The sequence below is a fragment of the Agelaius phoeniceus genome, chromosome 6, assembly GCF_051311805.1.
Source record: "Agelaius phoeniceus isolate bAgePho1 chromosome 6, bAgePho1.hap1, whole genome shotgun sequence".
Classification (NCBI taxonomy): Eukaryota; Metazoa; Chordata; class Aves; order Passeriformes; family Icteridae; genus Agelaius; species Agelaius phoeniceus.
The window spans coordinates 36,599,770-36,618,954 of NC_135270.1; the positions used below are offsets into that span (position 1 = coordinate 36,599,770).

Consider the following 19,185-nt stretch of genomic DNA (forward strand, 5'->3'; position numbering starts at 1 on the left):
ACCCAAAGATAGCTAACTTGCAAAGAAATTTTTCAAACTTCCCAAGAGGGAGATAAGACAGCTGTCATGCACAGTACAGTATTTTAGGTGATTTGTTTAGCTACAGTGGACTCAAACCAGGGGCACTAGGCAACTAGTTTGACAGAAATGACATCCAGAATTTGACACTATTTTATACAAGATCCCATTTGAGAAAGCAAAGGACATTGCTGATCTAATCTGATATGTGAGCTTTTGTGCCTGGAGAAGCAATGCCACAGCCTGTTGTATTACTTGGTTCCTGAAGGGCTTGTGGTCTCATTAGCATTTGTGCTGCATTAACAGCATCCAGATGTCAAGTGCCAAAGTGGGTGCATATTGCAACAAAAGGTCTAATCCAAATTATGTAGACATATCCAAATTCTCTTTACACTCACTAGGCTGAAGAGAAGTACAGAGTAACCACAGCAGCACACAGCTAGTAGTGAGGAATTGTTTGATCTCTGGTACTTTATTATCAGTACCCAAGACAGATTTAAACAGGTCTCATGTTTGGTTTACATAAACTGTCACCATTGCCAGAGAATTACACAAAGGTATGTAAATTGGAAGCTAAGATATATTCAGTTCTTTTGGTCCTGGATAACACACATGCCTTGTTGAGCCTAGAACAGCTGTTCTTCACACTTGAGCTCTTTTCATCTCAGCATGGGACAATGTTTGAGGCAGCTGTACAGCCAAATATGATGAAAGGGAGCATATCATCTCTGCTGCAGTGACCTAAAGACTGAAGAGCTGCTTCTGCAGACAGCTAGAAACATAAATTACAGTCAGGATGAGAAAAAAAATCTATCAGTTCTGAAGTGGAGCTCAGAAAATTTCATCCCTCTGCACAAGGAGGCAATTCCTCACACCAGCAACATAAACTTGAATTCGAAGCCTTACTAATTCCATAACTATTTGCTTACTAAAATATCTATATCTTGTATACCAATACAGATGTCCTACTGACAACACATGGATGAGAAACCGCGGTGTTTAAAATATGGAAGACAAGTGACAACCCATGACAGAATAGCCTTTACCAGCTGTGCAATACATCCTTTCAATGTGTGCAGAGGACTGAGCAATGCCATTTGAGAGGTGATTCTCCTTATCAGAAACAGAGGAAATGAGCAGACTTACTGTGCAGGCTGGCTCCTGACCCCGTGGATGCCCCTTTGGGGATGACAGGCATCAGGGCGTGCTGTATGGCCATCTCCCACATTCGCGCCACGTCAATGCCGACACCACTGCTGATAACGCTGTTATTCAGTGGAACGCTTGAGAGGTTGTCTATGTTTTCTCCAACATAATAGACTATATTTGCTGTGCTTATTTCAAAACAATGAGGATTGGCTCCTTGAGGCAACAAAGTGAAAGTTTTTGCAGGTTCCAGAGACAAAATTTCAGACAATGGGATTTCCTAAAATGAAAAAAATATTTTATGTTCTGTGGTGCAAAGATTATCAATATAAAGAACTTCAGCATGAGCTTTATTTGATTAGTTTATGATATCAGTTGTTGCCTTTTACCACATGCTTCTTGTACAAACAAAAAGCCTCTTGTAACCTGAAACTCTGTGACACAGACAACTGTTGATGGTAAAATACTAAAAGTTTCTTTCCAAGACTAAATAGAACTTTAATTATTTAACTGAACTTATCAAAGAGAGTAGAGAGGTACCTTCAGAGAAAAAGCAGGGCCATCCATATATTAAGAAAACTCCTTTAGAAAATAAAACCTTGTTGACTTCTCATATAAAAACTTTTCATTTCCACAACACACATCTTATAGGTCCTCGTGAGCTGATACCTTTCTGATCAGAGACTTGTTTTTGAAAAGCAGAACACACATACACAGCTTAAATAATAAAAAGAACCCGAAGAACCAAAACCTAGATAGAAGTTACACTATTATTGCACTTTTAGTAAGCATCAATTTAGCAATTTAGTCCTTATATTCTGCTGGTATGAAAAGAGGTTGAAAAATATTTCTTACTTTGTAATATTTGCTTCCAGTATCATTTTGAAAAAGTGTAATGCATTTGCTGTCCAGCCTCCAGTAGTGTCGCTTTCTCTGCAGTGAAAAACAAGTAAATTAATGAAATGTTCATTTTGCAAAAGCACCACTGCCAAAATGTTTCCTTAGTTTGAAGAGATGTACTGTGAACGATAAAGACCCAATTACTATTACAAGATTTTAATGAAAACTTTCTAATTGAATTTAGAATTTATAGACCTCTTTTTATGTTCTGCTATTTCAGGAATAGCTCTGTTAAAATTGTACAAGTTTTAAAAATTTAAAATGTCATTCTGTTGTCTGCATTACATTCAGCACAATTTGCTGATATGCATGATCCTAATGCAATTGAAATTTCTTTTTGTATCCCTTCTAACACCCCAGTTCAATTTTGAAGGTCACATACTGAAGCCTTTATTCATTTTTTAGCAGGATAGAATGAAAATAGCCTTTTTCTACACTAAACCTACTTTACAAAAGTCTCAATTCAACTGGCAGTAAGGTATCATAGAAAGTGCAGCTGGAAAGTAAAGCTACTTTACAGAACCCCTTAACATTAGGTTTCACTTCCTTAAGAATGATTTTACATTTGGCTGCCTATGATAATGCAACAGATCTATTCAGATGGTTTTTGCATGTTTTAACTGTCTCCTGTTCTTACAAGCAGTGCCAGTCCCAGTTATGATAAGTATTGGGACTTTAGGAATCATAAAAATTGCAAAAAAAAGCCTTACATGAATGACTGTAAATTGTCTGAGTGTTGTTAGAATTTGATTCTATACTACAACATAGCATTTACTAGAAGACAGGTCTTCTGTAACGATTCTTACCAGTGTGTCCTTGCTTGTATAGTGAACCATCCAACCCTCCTTCATTACTGTGCTACTTCTCCTTTTTGTGTGCTTCACAGACTGTACCACTCTCATTAATGGAATATTGTTGCTGGTTGAAGGGCTTAAGAATAAATCATTAAAGGCTTTTAAAAAGAAGATAACTTTCGACAGAAAGGAAAAAAAACCTTTAAAATCAGAATACATGTATACACACACATAGAAAATATCCACATTTATTTTTATCATTGTTAGCTGACCTGGTTTGTACACTGTTTTGTTTTGTCATTCAAATTATCTTGAGATTACAAAGAAAAAAGGCTGTAATGCTACACCAAGGGAACGTCAGAGACCTTCTGAATGCTTACATACACTATTCCAAAATATTTCTAAGGATGAGCTAAGAAAATGGGCAAATGACTAGGGCCTTAGCTAGGCTCTGGGAGCACTGCTCAAGCTTGTGCTATGCATGATTCAGAGCAGTACTTGATCTTGAATCTCTCATACCCTACACAGACACTGTCCATCAGATCACTGTCCTGTGATCTTGCCTGGGCTCAAACACACAATGGAGTGATGCTACTTTACAGAGTAGAAAACATGTCAGCTGCCCAGCTGCACACACCCTGGCCAGGCACAGCAGAGAATCTACTGGAACCTCTCAGAGAAAGAGATTTAAGCTACTCTACGGTCAAAGACTTAAGGTGAAACCCTATTGCCTTGTAGGGTATGCACACTGCAACTTTCTGCCATTCAGCCAACACACAGTAAGCTGGGAAGCCATGGGAATGTGACAGCATGCCTGATAGCACCAGCAGATAAAATCTGGTAGTAACCAGAGACAACCTAGCCAATCATCCTTGCTGTTAGAGTTAGCAACTCCTAAAGCAGATTCTGTGTAATGGAATATGGACTCAATCTGTTCAGTCCTAGACATGAATACTTGGCTGTTTCTGGCAGAAATTTAAACAGTGATGCTGCATTGTGAAAACAGAGCACAGCACTGCTTCTGTATTATGCCCTGCTAGCAAAGCTATTGGTGCAACAACTCCAACAAAAAAGGGCTGATAGTGGTTAGGAAAAGAATAATATGTTAATTTCCCAAAGTTGTTGTGACTGTAGATGTCTGCAGATGGCCCTGCTTCGCTGTAATGCATCCTGGAAATAAGCTTTATGAATTGGTAGTTTCCCATCAAAATGCAGAAAGCACTGTCTGAAAGTTTAATTAAATATATAACATACAGTTAATATCTCTTTTCTGCCTAAAAATCATTTAACTATCTGCAGTTTCTATTCAGCTATTCTTGTCTGGGCTGACAAGAGGTTATTTTTTACATATATTTTTGCCTTATATAGATCACTTAAAAAATATCCATGGATACAGAAACTACCCTTAGAAATAAGTGCAGAGAGGTACTACTGGAGGAATCTCTCTTACATAAGTAAAACCTGTACCTTAGTTATAAATGTTTTATTAGCACAATTGGGTATTTTTATTTTGAAAACTTGCAATGCTGTCTGCTTCATAAAACTTGGAAATTTACGATGTTCTGTGACAATGATTTAGTGATCTAAGCACAGGCTCATAATCCAATGATACAAGGTGTCTATACATCATACATATATCATACCTATCTATGCAGATAAATATGGAAGTAGTTTACTGCTGCATGAAGTAAAACCGCGCATTGTTGAAATGGATTGCCTTCTATTAGTGCAACAGGTGTATGACAGCAACACAGAAATAAGGGAACATAAATAAGAAATAAGAACATATTACTGAGAGAGACTCCCAACAAGGAAAATAAAAGAGGAAATTGCAAGTCAAACAGACATGTGAAAGAAAAATGTTTTATAAGTTATAGACCCCTTGCATCAAGGAAATTACAGCTGAAATTTCCTTAATTCATTTTAGATTCCCTAAATTTCGTCATTGATGTTCCTCATTTAAGTTCCTCATTAGTTATAAGGAATAATCCCTATTTTTTCCATACTATTTGGACAGTTCCAATAAGTCAATGTTTCTTCTTAATTCACTTCTGAGGTACACTGCACAACTCAGTTCCTGTTTTCTTTCCTGAACAGTCATTTCAAAACACTAATCTATTTTTTAACTTGCTTCAAATTACTACTTTAAGTTTGTCAAACTTTCCTTTTCAATAAAGGCATCTAAAAATACAAAAATCTAGATCCAATTATACCATAGCCACTTACACGTTTTGTTTATTTATCTAAATGTCAAGGCACTGCACTGTTAAACCAGGGAAAGAATGCCTCGGAAATTAAATAAACAATAAATAAATATTTTACTAGTAATTATGCACAAATAGTTTCACATCATTTTCATATGAGAACAGACCTGTAAGAACTACTTTTGCATAAGTTTTCAAATGCTACTTCAACTTGACAATAAAACTTCTTTTAAATTACAAATGCATATAACCAGTGAAGCAGTCTCACTACATTTCACCAGCATTCCCCATTCTAAATGAGTGAGAAAAGTGACTGTGTACATTCCCCCTTGAGCCCTAGACATGATTTGTACAAATAAATACAAAGGAAGATGGAAGGTACACTCATTCCCCAGCTCACCTGATCATCCTGTTAGATTCATCGTGATCCAGATCAGCATCCTGCATTTCTCCATTGTCACTATGGCATCCTGTTATTGACATCTCTGAATCCTGAGCCATAGATTCTTCCATGTCATCTATAAAGCCACTGTTTCTTTCACTGTCATTGTCATCACTCCCTTCTTCCATAACCACATCAGACTCAGCCCCAGGACTAAGAAGGTCTGGAATACAATTTCAAGTTATTATCTAAAAACATGTGATACTCCAACGACGACATCCTGGCAATGTTAAGCTTCCAAAAAACTCAAGTTCTCTTTGGAAGTCTATAGCCTGCATCTATACAATATAAGTAGACAATTACTTATCATGTGAACTGTATATTCCTTTGCACAGGAACAGTGTCTTCTGTGAAGTCTGCACAAAACAGCACAATCATCAATATCACTGAAACAGTGCTCCCTGCCATTAGAAAAGAAATACTAAACAAGTACCAAAACTAAAGTCTTAGGGTTTAACTGATTTGACTATGGCATAGCATTAATAGCACCATCCATCTTACATTTAAATTATATTAAACTTTCCTGTTTCCAAATTAAATATGCCTAAGCAAGATCAGAGTAAGAAACAATTTTTTGTTGCATTGTTGCTTGTGAATGGATTTATTTGGAATATAAAATCATTAGTCCAGTCAGAGGGTAAAGACATCATTGGTTTCTCTGGGATGTTGCAATGTTTCAGAAATTTGAAGTAAGGTTAAAATCACATGGAACACATCAAATAGTTTCTCCTAGCAACTTTTGCCTAATTGTGTGGAGGAAGGTTCTTGACAGCCAGTGTAACACAAGAAGAAGCATATTGAATTGTCTGACAGCAAAATGTTTGGAATTGATGGCATTTCACTGAAATTAGAAGGACACATGAGAAAAGTTTGTTTTCATGTACAGTAGTCTTAAGATATTTGGATATCAACTACTGATGTGTGATTAAGAGACACATACTTCATCTCTAGCAGAACCAGTCATTCAGTCATGAATGATACTCCACAGTGCAAAGCTCTCTCTCTCTCTTTGTTATTCCTACAACACTTTTAAAATACCTATTTTTAATAAGCCTGCAATTAGTTAAAAATAACTCCTTACATTCTGTATATAATTTACTATTTACATTTACTAATTCTGTATATAATTTAAAATTTACATTTACTAATGGGACCACACTTGAAATTTCATTACTCAACTCTTCTTTCACTTACTATTTCAGGGAAGATGCATCACACAGCAGATGGACAAAATGACAGATACTGTATTTTGTTTATTAAGTTTGAAAATAATGTGAACCAAATTACTGAGGAAATACAAATGGGATACAAGATAAAATTGCCCTTGCTAATCCCAGGGACCCTCTATCAATCATTCAGGACACACAATTCAGAGTTCTATAAGGATTCTATGTATACCATACTAAGAATATTATTTGGTGTATAAAAGCCAAGTTCTATAAATTTTAAGATTGCAATCTTCAAGGAATATACTTGGAATAAGCCCAGAATATGTGTTCTCACCCCAAGTGACTCCGCACAAGCTGTCCTGAGACAAACTATCACTTCCCATGAGCTCAGCATCAGATTCACGTGTCAGGAGGAAAGTTCAAACAAAAGTAGGGTGTTGCTTGTGTAGCAAAGGTGGGGAGAGGGCAGAGGGGGTATGTTGTAGGGATGAAATACACCTGCCTCAGATGGAAAGGGGGAATTTGGAGGAGTAATTCAGAAACAAATGTAAAATTTGTTCATTTAGTTCCATTGTGCAGAAACAAAATTTATGTTCTTTCCTGTCTTTTCACAGCACTTTAGATCAATCACTTCTCTCTAAAACTGCATCTATGTGGAAAAATGTTTATCATTTATGAGATTTAGTTACTTTCTCTGACTACAAATCTCAGGGCAAACTTTACACTCCTATCAATGGAATTAACATTTCATAGTGTATATTTTAGTTTTTGAAAACCAAACCACAAATTTCCATTAGCAACATTACTTGCACTCCTGAAGAAATAGTTGTGTTGTAGGATGGTTTATGGTTAAGTGAGGTATAAATGGTGCAAGACTAAAATAGTTAAGTGAGGTATAAATGGTGCAAGACTAAAAAAAAAGAAAAAAACAGTGACTCCAAGAGTCCAATGAGAAGTGCATCAGAAAGGACATTCAATAGCAAGACATCATCTACTTTGCAGAAAATCATGCACTTTGTCACATTTCAAGTGGAATACTTAGTACCTGTAGGAATTTTCCTATTAAACATAAAAACTTCATAGTGATACAGTAACACTACTATGAGAAATACTGTGAAAAATATTGGTTAATGTTCCTAATTTTGGACTTTCTTGATATGCCTTCAATAAAGTAGACCACTGATTTAAAGGAAAAAGAAGGCAGCATAAGTTAATACTTTACCTCAGAAGCAGTTTAGGCTGACAACACAGTAATATACATCAGAAAGTGAGCACTTCACCACATTTCTCATTCCCTTACCACACAGGAAAGTGACATTTTCAAGGCAATCAACAACTCATCTACAGCCACTCCTTTTTCTCCAGTACTGTCTGTCAAGCCTACCCATACACCCTTATACTTAAACACCAGCAGCACATGCATGGGAAAATCAGCAGATAGTCAAGACCTGATTTGTGGCAGCTGGTATGATTAGTTTTATGCCACCAGTGAATGGTGGATTTTTTTTCTGAAGAGCATTCCTAGTCCTTCTAGGTATGTTTTTCCTTCTCAGGAAGATCATCAATAACCACTTTTTTCTCCACTCCCAATAAAAGAACATGTTGTGCTTCTAGCTGACAGGTGAGCGCCAACTTCTCACATGCTTGGCTTTCCTCTGGCATTCTGCATTTACCAGGTGTTATCACGGGGCCATTTTGCTGCTGACATCACCTCCGTGGCACAGCTTAGCCTGTCTGCCAGTGCTACCCTTTTGGAAGAAACTCTCCTAAAGGATGGTGTATGAGCTACTTGCAGCATTCCTCCCACACTTCATCTTCAACATATAACAGAAATATTGCAGAGGAAAGACTACTCCCAAGCAATGGAAAAATGTGTGTTTGTACACGTCACAGTTTTACATTTCTTTTATTTAATTGATGGTTTAAGCAATGACAGGAACAATTGTAAATGCAACTTACCTCCATTAATGGCAACTTCCCCCAGGCAGTTATTTGGCACTTTTGGAGCACAGCGTTTGTGACAGTTGAATCTACAATCTGGTAAGTGAAAAGGGAAACAGCCAAATTATTTCTTTTTCAGTGACACAATTATATTTTCCCTGCTACCCAGCCTATAGCTATTAGGCCCTATCATTTCATTAATACAAGTCGTATGTTCAGAGAGTGTGCACTAGCCTGGCTCCATGCTGCCTGTCAGTGGAAGGGACAGGATGAAGATGCTAGAAGCACATTTCTGAGGGGAAAAGATGCCTTTCCAAGGGTAGCTGGGTGCAACAGCACTACAGCAGCCAAAGTGGTGCTCAGCTCATCTAGGCAAGTGATGAGGAGACACAAGTGCCTGGCTCCAAAGCCAGAGCTGCCTTTCCAGTGAAAGAAGCAGAATGGGCTGCAGTGTATCAGTTGCAGTTTAAGGAACTGACTACATAGGAAATACTGATGACTGAAAATTGAAACAGGAGAACCCTAGCCAACAATTTTAAGAAATTTTTTGGTTTTTACATCACAAAACAAAATATTTGGTTTTTTACATCACAAGGCAACTTCTGGACAGCTTCCAACTATGGGTTCCTTCAGTCCTTTCCCTATTTTTCAAATTTTTTTTTTTTTTACTTCTTCCATATGTATAAGTAGCACTTCACTATATGTCATGGGAATTGTTTTCTTTTGGCTTATGAACACATTTTACCTAAACTAAGAGTTGTAAGTTATTAACACACCAGGAAAACCAGAGACAAAAAGAAAAAATATTCTAAGGCTGTCCATACCTTGCAATTATTTATGATTGATCCAAACACCAACTAGAGGTACAGGAGTGCCAAACTACAGATAAATATTAATTTTTTTTTCAATTAGGTTAATATTTGCTTAGATCACCGGGATTCAAAATTAACTGAAATAGGTGATGCTTTGATAGATATTTTATTTTAGTTAAATTGCATCAGAATCACACCTTAAGCTAAATTAATGCAACTTTGAATTTTGCAGAGTTTAGAGAAGTAACACAAAGTATACTGATTCATTTTATGATAGTTATTATTTATTGTAATAGAAGGAAGGTGATTTTAAGCCTCCATTAGCCGCCATTCCGACCCCATAGCATGCACAATGCTTTGTATTTACTGGCTAAGGCTGGCTAAGGTGAGCCAGCAATCTAGGCTACAATCCAAGGGGCCTGACTCACTTCAGCACCTACTAAGGTACACAATGCCATGACACTTGAGAGCACATTAGTCACACAAAAAATGTGGGTTTAAATTCTCATACAACCCCATCGTATTTTACTTCCATTACAACTTCCCCAAAGCACTGAGCTGCTGAGGCTCAGGCATATGCTTCTTCAATTTCCACACAGGACTTTGTAGATCAACAATGAAGATAAGAATATAGTCCATTATGTTAACTATTCTGCTGTAAGCACAGGTTCCCCTATGTCAAATACAAGATCATTTACACCTGAATGAAAAATGTGAGCTACTGCACATACACCAAAGGGTAAGAATGAACAGCCACGCAGCCAGCTCCTACAGAACACCAATTACTGTAATTTTGACTGCAGCTTAATCCAGTGTAATTGTACATGTGCCTACATGCAGACAGTTTAGTGAGGAAATCATGAATAAGGCTACATAGTAACCACTCAAACACTAATTTATTAATTTTATTATGCTTAGCTTTTATGTTCCTAAAGGATATTTACTTACCTTTGCACTGCAAACCCTGTCTAAAAAGCCCTTTGAGAAGCTTCTTGCAGTACTGGCAAACTGTTGGACGTGTGTAGGAGTGGATGACAAAAGTATGAGGCACTTTAACTTTAGACAGTAAAATCTTGTCTAGTTGAATAGGCCGTCCAATGTAGGACTGTGAATTCGACCTCTTCTCTCGCCCCGTGTATGATTCTGATGGTGTCTTTTGCTGTAAAATACATAAAAAGGAGTTTTGTATTCATTTTTTAAAGAATATCATATTCATATATTCCCTCTCTTCAATAATGCTGTCATATGTCATAAAAAGTCATGTAAGTGCCTTTAAACACTAATAGAACATGCATCATGCCCCTCTCAGACTGCTTATGAAAAATTTGAATGGTACTGAACAACCCTTTTGCCAACACTACTATCATATACTTTGAGTTGTGACTGAAGCAGGTTTTTATTAAAAAAAAATCAAAATTAAAATGCTCATCAAAATTTCTCAGAAAAGAATTTTACATTCTGATAAAAACCATTTTTACCTCTTATTTTCTGTTTTACATCAAAAGTAACTTTTAAAGGCTGCATTTTTGTATAAACAGTAAAAAATTATTATGTTATTCTGTGTGCATGTAGGATGTAAGTTAATGATAGAAAAATATTTCTTTATAATTTTTGCTATTGCTAACCTTACTACGTTTAGATTATGCAAAATAGATCACAACAGGTATTTAAAGGTGTATGTGTATATATACACACACACATCCTTTTAAATACCTATTATGTATATGTATATATATATATATATGTGTATCTGTGTGTATATATCTATATATATATTTGTGAGACACACAGTTTAAGGCATGAAATCCAAAGAATTTCTGGAATAAATGAGTTACCATATTTTCTCTATTAAATTTAGATGTACTTATGATAATTGACCTAGAAAACAACTCGCCTAGAAAACTGCTTTCTTCTAATACTTGCTGTTGAGAAACAACCAAACTACACCCACAATTAACACTGAAATAAGAGAGAAAAAAAGAGAAAAAAAGGGAAAAAAAAAAAAAAAGAGAAAACGCAGCTTGATTATTTAAAACACCTTCTCATTATCATCCACAAATAATCAGATAACTGAACACCAGAAAACAAATCACTCAGTGAGCCTGCACTGTTCAAAAACTGTAGTAGCTGAAGCTTCACGTACACATTAACTTGAAACACTGCTCAGATACAAACACATAATGCTATAGAAATTCCTCCATCTGATTACTATTTCCCAGTCATGAAAATATAGAAAAATACATTTTTGTATGCTTCTATCTTTTGGAGTAAAGAGGAATTGAGAAGCCATTTTAATGGTAGAACCACCTAAGGAATTAGTTTCTGGCTTTGCCTTCACAGCGTATTTACCATGGGGGGAAAAAAAATTTCTTCCTTACAAAGTTCAAAAAAATTTCTTGCTGCAAAGATGAATTCTTTGATTATACTGTAGAATTAGGTGTCTTTTCCAAGAGGCATAAAGATCCACTGTACTAACACAGTCCTTTCAAATAAAGGAAAAATATGCAAAATACGTTGTATGAGCCAGGTACATATGGCTACCACAAAGAAACTAGATTGAAAGAAGAAAGCATCTGTCTTTTCTTTATCACAAATAAAATTGGAAAAACTCTGAGTACATACTCTGATATTATGGGTTTATTACTTCCTGAGGTTTAAATCTTCATGCTCTGCAAAGCACTTGTGCATATTAAAAAAATCCAAACAATTAATTAGTCTCAATTTGAGATAAAATTTCTCCCATATTCATTACCTACTCATAAAATTCACCTAATATTTCTAAGGCAGATTGCACTAAGTTTTATGAAGTCAACATGGACAGGCTGCAAAAGGGAAGGCAGAAGACCATCAGGACAGAAGAATGAGCCACATATTCTGCACAAACTGCATTGCTCAGCTAGCAGGAAATTACAGCCCTCAGTGTCTGTGGACGGGGCAAAGCTCACAAGGAGCAGTGAGAAACAGAAATGCAGTTCTCAGAGTTTTATGCCTGTGTAGAATAGAAACAATTTTGGTCCAGACTGATGCTAGCTCATAGTCCTAGTTCAGTGCCTTACAAGTTACAGCCTCAACCCTACCCTATAACCAGAAAGTTAGCCCTGAGTTTGCTCTTCAGTGTCCACAAGAAGAGTTTTACTTGTGACATACTACAATTTAATGTACATATTTTCTTTTTGAATAAAAAAAATCCTAAAGGGTTCTTACTTCTAATCACTACTTGCAAAGACATTTGGTGGACATGTAGTGATGCTAGTCTCTTAAAATGAAGTTTAACTGAAACGGAGTGAGACTAGGTAAGGAAAAGAGTTCTAATGATTGCTTTCATTATGTCACTGCAACAAACTAATATTTCAGTTTACCTTTCTTATCACTAGAGCTATTTCTTGACAAACTTACCCTTGCCTGCAGTAAAAGTGATTCAAATATCTCCTAATGCTATCATCTGTCTTAGAATCCCAACTAATATAATCTAAATTAAACCTATTTTCTATGATCACTCTTTGCCTTCATTTTTCAAATTCTGCCTAATCAAAAATTATTTTGGCTACCGAATACTGCAAAGTCCAAATTATTTATACCTAGGTGACGTCATGCTTAAAAGATTTTAGAAAACTGGTTTGGCTGTTTTCCTCACCAAATGCCTTGCAGATTTTAGAAACTTCAGCTGTGTTGCTGAAATGTACTGAGACTAATCTTGGGCAGTTATGTTTAACAGAGAGAGACAGTCTTCCCTACAGCTTTGGCTCTGACCTAGATGTCTGATCAAATCTCAGGTGTGGTACAGTACAAGTATGGGGCAAATTATTTGCTTTTTTTTGTTCAGATTGATGGCAAATTTTTCAGTTTTAATGTGCTAGTGTATGTTTCTGAGAAAACGTCAGGTTGAACAAAAAGTGAATTCTAGATGCTCTATATTGAGTTGATTGTTTCTGAGATAACTCTGAAACAGTTACTCATCATACCATCAGCCTTGATCAAATAGACTTATGATTAATAAAGCTTTTGTTGTGTTGTTTGGTAGTGGTTTTTTCTCAAAATTTGTATTAGTCAATGCACAGTTATATTTCTGAAATAATTACTTCAAGTCTCATTTCACATGGCTGCAAAGTTGTGTTCCTGAACAGACAATTAACTAAGCTTTTGTTAGTAATTCATAAGTGTTCTCTACAGCTCAAGCAGTAATGCATACTAAACAAAACATATAACACTGGAAAACCTACTGCTAGATGTCAGTCTTCAAGTCAAATTTATAGAGAAAAGTATTTCAGCTTTTCTTTGCCATTCCACAAGTGCTGGGCTGCTATGTGCCAGTACTGTAGCACACCATGTAAGGCACCAGCAATCCTCAACTTACAGTGACTTAAGGTCAAGAGGTAAAGCCAAGTTTTACCTTCTCCCATGCTAGAAAAGACATCAGAATTCATGGATCTGGTCTCACTCCTGTATGGCCAGTCCTGATATGCCTGACTCCATTCCCTCCCTCTTGCAGCCAGAGGCAATGTGCCCCCTGGGTCCTGCTCAAAGATCGCAGGGGAAGGGAAGCTGGTGACAGATAACTCATGGCAGCAGCAGCTGGAGCATCTTCCACACCCTCTGATGACTGATTGATTAGGAGGAGCACCTCTCTCTCTTGCCAGATAAGCTTCTCCTCCCAAAATTGTCTGAAAGTCCTGTCAAGATGCCTCAACTCTTTAACTTCTAGCTCTCCCAGCATCAGATGCCGCAATGTTAAGCCCCTGAAAGCATAGGAAACCAGGAACTATACTATTTTCACTGGAAAAGCAAGCATCTCCTCCACAAAGCACCTCCTCCGTTTGTTAGAAAGATAAATGAGTTTTTCCTGGTAGCCAGCCAGACTACTGACTCAGCAAGTCTGGAAACTTCCCAGGAAATGATTGCTTAACCAGATTACACCATGGAAACTAACAGCCTGCACAGTTCCAAATACTAAATAGTCCTTTAGAACAATCATCCCAGCAAGGTAATCTATACTTTAAGAGCTCAAGAGTATGATTTTTCAAGTGACAACAAACACCAAGAAATGTGTGCATGTACTGAATACTGGACGGTCTGACTAAGCCAGTGACACTGATCACATCCAGATACTTCAATAATGTTTTAACTGTGACAATATCTAATAGAATCCAGTTTGCTTACTCTTAATTTGGGGGAAAAAAAAGAAAATGTTTAGGTTTTTTTTGGTTTTTTAATTCCAAGAAGGCAGATGTGCCAATCTTTTCCCCAACATGGGGCACTCCCCATGACTTTTATTTAACTGATGGCTTGCTTCTTCATCTTCTTGTTCAAGTTCTTTGAATTTTTGGAATACATTGAAGCCCCTCATGTGAGTTCTGGTGAGCTTTATTGAAAGCTACTAGAAGACACAACAATTTGTCCACATTAGCCAGAAGCATAAAATCATTGTACAGTCATTGCAGGAAGAAGACAATCCCCCAAAGGTAAAAATAGCTCAGCAGATCTTTCCTGTCTTTTCTACCTTGTCCAAATACACCGCAAAATTACACTGCAATTAAGAAACTGAAATAAATACTGATTTCCCCACCAATGGATTAAGCTGCTCCTATTACCTGGATGAGTTTGACCATCATGCAGCATTCACATCTATTCCTTCCAGGCACAGAAGTGAAAGAAACTGTAGGGAGATGCTGAAGGGACTAATGGGAAGCAATAAAAGCTGACTGCTCGGACCCAGTGGGCTCTTGGCAACAAAGACCAGGACCAGCTCTGCAATCCAGCTGCATGGACTAGTCTAAAACGTAAGAGAGACTGCTGTTTGCCTCACACCTTTGAAAAGGTTTTGACAATCCCACTAAATACATCCCAGGGATTCTGAAAAGCTTTACCAAAACCTTCATGTTCTGTAAGAGCCAGAAAACAACTACTTCCATTTTGGCAATCATGCTTGTGGAAACATGCTCCATTCAGTAACCTTCACTCAGAAGAGAACAGGCTACACAACCTATACTAAATATTTGGTTTTGTTCAAAACTTACACAAAGAAGTGCAAACCTTTTGCAGGCTCAACATCTAAGAAGTGTTGCAACATTATTCCTATAGTTTACACTGAGATATTCAATCAGAAATAACAAAAGTATTCCTATAATATTGAAATGTTTGCCTCAACAAAAGAACAAACTTTTACAATCTAGGGATTTTTATTTACTTGGACAACAGAGAAAAGTGATGTCTATTTTAAATAAACAAACAGCAGTAACTGTTTGAATGAAGTTTCATTTTTAGTGTTGAAACAGACTTGTTGAAACATGCATTTCCTTCCCATATTAAAGGCAGAGGATAAAGCCTTAATATGTTCACACACAATTTCCTCACAGGAAGCTACTGTCAAGTGAGATGCTAGATATCTATGTAACCACAGGAACTCTGTTTTTAATGCAATGCAAATGTTGACTTTCTTTTACAAATTAAACTATGTGACTGCAATTAAGTGAATTCAAAGAAAGAAATCTTCAGTTAAATATACTGAAATACCACACTTAGACTGCAATCAACTGTGTTGTCTTTCAAGGCTTCTTGCACTCCTCTCCAAGTCAAGTGTATGATTTAATCCCACAAGCAGCACAGTTAGATAGCTATGGTCTGAAAAACATTTCACTTTCCCATGTGTAAACACATCAAAGAACTGACTTCAGTACAAGCTGTTTAATATTAAACTATCCACAGATGGCTATTATTATATACACCGTTCTTCTACTCAGATATCAATAGCAGCAGACAGTGGTTTGAATGCTCTGTCTGTAACCTGCCTTATTTTGGAAAGTACCAATAGAAGATTACTGGGTTTCAGAAGGCATTGTAGGACTATGCTGACTCCTCAGAACCAGGGGATTCCCAAAACAAAAGCCCTTTCTTTTTGGATTTGCTAGTACCAGCAGCCATATAAGACTTACATAGTACAAGGCTTTTTTTCCAGCATCTTATAGACACAAGTTCATTAAAAAATATTAGGTTTAGTTTGGTCTTGTATCATGTACTTCATAATTTTAAGTATATTAATTAATAAGTTATTTCCATGGAAGTATCATGCAGTATTAGAATGCCCACATCAGAAGCCAGACCTGGCAGCTTCGTTATGCTTGCTGAATAAAGCTAATAAAAAGGGGAGAAAAAGCACACATGATGACACAAAGGTATCATAGCCAAATTATAGTTCAATAAAAACCCTTAAGATAGTCTTTGCACTATTCTGACTCATCCTACCATATAAAATCTTGGGGATTTTCCCCCCCAATGCCTGTATAAATGTGTCCCATCTGTCACTGTCTACATACCATCCTTACCAAATCAGGGATAACTGACATGTCTTTAGGCTTAACCACAGACACTGGTTTGGAAAGTTTTGGGTCTGGACAGAGGAGATATAGAAAAACCTACTCGGTGAGGCCTGCAGTAAGTTTGATGGCAGTACTATGTTACCAAAACAAAAAATCAAGATTATATATTAGAAGGGAGGGAAAGCACCATTGAACACACCTAGACCACGTAATGGGAGATAAAAGGTTGCGTTGATTCCCATTATTCCTCAAAATAATATTTTGGGATGTTTTACCAATCCACAATAACCCAAATAATCATGAATGATGTCTCAGAGATACAACAGGGAAGTGAAATGTGTGCTGCAGCATTTGGCAATTTTCAATATTGCTAGTACTTAGAAACTACAAGAACCTAGTTCCTAATTTTCCTGAGATGTACCACTTTGAATATCATAGATATGCAACACTTCAAGAGAATTACATCTGAAATATTTTTTTATTTTGACTTTTAATTTGTTTAACTATTTTAAGTTATTGTAAAAAGGCAAGAAAATTTAAAAATACATAAACGATTGTGGAATTAATTAAAATTCCTATATTCAATGTTCAGTGTCCGATTCACTGAGTTCTCAATTCTTAGTTCTGTTTAGTGCATGACTCTGTATTCACCTGATGCATCTGGCACTAATCAGTTTAATTACTCAAAGCCTCTATTTCACCTCCTATTATTTTTAAATAAACTCTAGATTTTGGAGCAAACTCCAGGAGCTCTATCTTTAGGGGTCTTTATTAAACATATGGGCACAATGAAAGCAAATTCCCATTCAGACAGAGAGGAATGTGCAGTGTGTATCACTGGAGCATGGAAAGATAACTTGAGGGTGACAGGAATAAACATAACAGAACAGTATTAATTCACAGTTAACTCAAGTGCCTTCAAATGAAAATATTAATTTTGCCTTTGAGGATCTTTGGTCTAATGAACTCTACTTCAGCCATTAGAAAAGGACTTGTAATTAGAAGTGGTTTAAGGCACCAAGATGCCCTCAGCTGCAACACCCCAGCTCTTTCTTATTCCCTCCCTTCAAGGGCCTTTTCTTTTTCCAGTTCAGTGAGCTGGGGAGGGAGTCCCTGCACAAGACTGTAGGGACTGAACTTGGAAAAGGAGCTGCATCTCCTGTAGGAGAGTGGAAAACAAAGGCTTCTTAGAGGGGCTATTTCTGAGTCACTGGAAACAAGGACTCCTTATTTCAGTGGGCTAAGACAAAAGGGCGTCTGTTTTAAGTGTTGGGTGTGAGGGAAGAAAGAAAATGGCCACCCACGACTCAAGACAATTCCATCCCAGAGCATCTACTGTCCTAGTTCTGCAGAATCACTCTTCTATATATAGCTAAAAAGCCTCAAGCCAGCTCTGCTTATAACAAATCTACAGAGGCAAGCAACACCTGGTGCTTTGTATTCTGTCAGTGATACATAAGTAGTCTTTTCAACTAAAACTATACACATTTTAAATTTTAAATTATTTAGCAAAAAAGAACTGTAAATCCCGATTCTTCATCAAAAAGCAAAGATAATATGTAACATTCCACTTACCTATGCCCCATGAGACACATCATTCCTATTCTAAAAACAAAGCTCAGCTAGACTTTTTCTGAAAAATCACTTCAGGTGTGTTTATAAAATGACCTTACTATATTTGTTACTTCTAGAACACAAATAAGACTTCCCAAAATAATGGAAACATATATTAAAAAAAAGAAATAAAATACTATTGTGTCATATAAATATAGTTTGAAGCAAAACCATAGATAGCTAACATCTTTTCACAAGAAGAATAAAATTTTGTTTTTCCTCCAAATACCTTTTTTTTTCCACACCTACCTTTAATTACTGCTACTTTAGGGTAAACCACCATCATCCAGATTGGTGGACTCATCATTTATCAGACTGTATTTAGAACATGATTATCTTAGATGTTACAAAAACTGGTTTATATATACATGTTTGTATTGCTTTATGGATATTCTGTGGAGCTGGAATTCTGGGCCACACAGTAAGAATGTATGTGTTTTAAAAAGAAATAGAAACTTCATCCCTGCAAGTGTTCAGTGGGGCTTTGAGCAACTGCTCTAGTGGAAGATGATCCTAACCACTGTAGAGAGCTGGAAACATAGGATGGTTAAGGTCCCTTCCAACCTAAGCCATCCTATGATGACAGGAAAAAAAGTTATTTATTTCAAAGAAATAGTGATTTGGCCATGGAAATCTTCATTTTAGAACAACAAAATATTCCTCAGACTAACTATGTCGTATTTCTAAAATGTAGTATTTTTAAAATGTGCATCCCAAATACATGCTGCAAGGGAAAGATGCCAACACTTCTTAGTTTCAAAAGCTTTTGAAACTTTAAACAGAAACCAAACTTCTTTAGAAAATCCATATGAAAGTCAAAGAGAGCAACCTT

General features: G+C 36.6%; 1 protein-coding gene across 2 annotated transcripts in view; it reads right to left on the reverse strand.

The window, feature by feature from the left end:
* Positions 1-19,185, reverse strand: part of PRKD1 (protein kinase D1) — a 112,968-nt gene that overhangs the window by 19,040 nt on the left and 74,743 nt on the right. For both annotated transcript variants that reach the window (XM_054635110.2, XM_054635109.2), the window contains 6 exons: positions 10,375-10,585; positions 8,633-8,710; positions 5,463-5,667; positions 2,871-2,994; positions 2,020-2,097; positions 1,165-1,444 (listed from right to left, as the gene is read on the reverse strand). In XM_054635110.2, the coding sequence (XP_054491085.2) occupies positions 1,165-1,444; positions 2,020-2,097; positions 2,871-2,994; positions 5,463-5,667; positions 8,633-8,710; positions 10,375-10,585 (976 nt within the window). The remainder of the gene's footprint in view (positions 1-1,164; positions 1,445-2,019; positions 2,098-2,870; positions 2,995-5,462; positions 5,668-8,632; positions 8,711-10,374; positions 10,586-19,185) is intronic.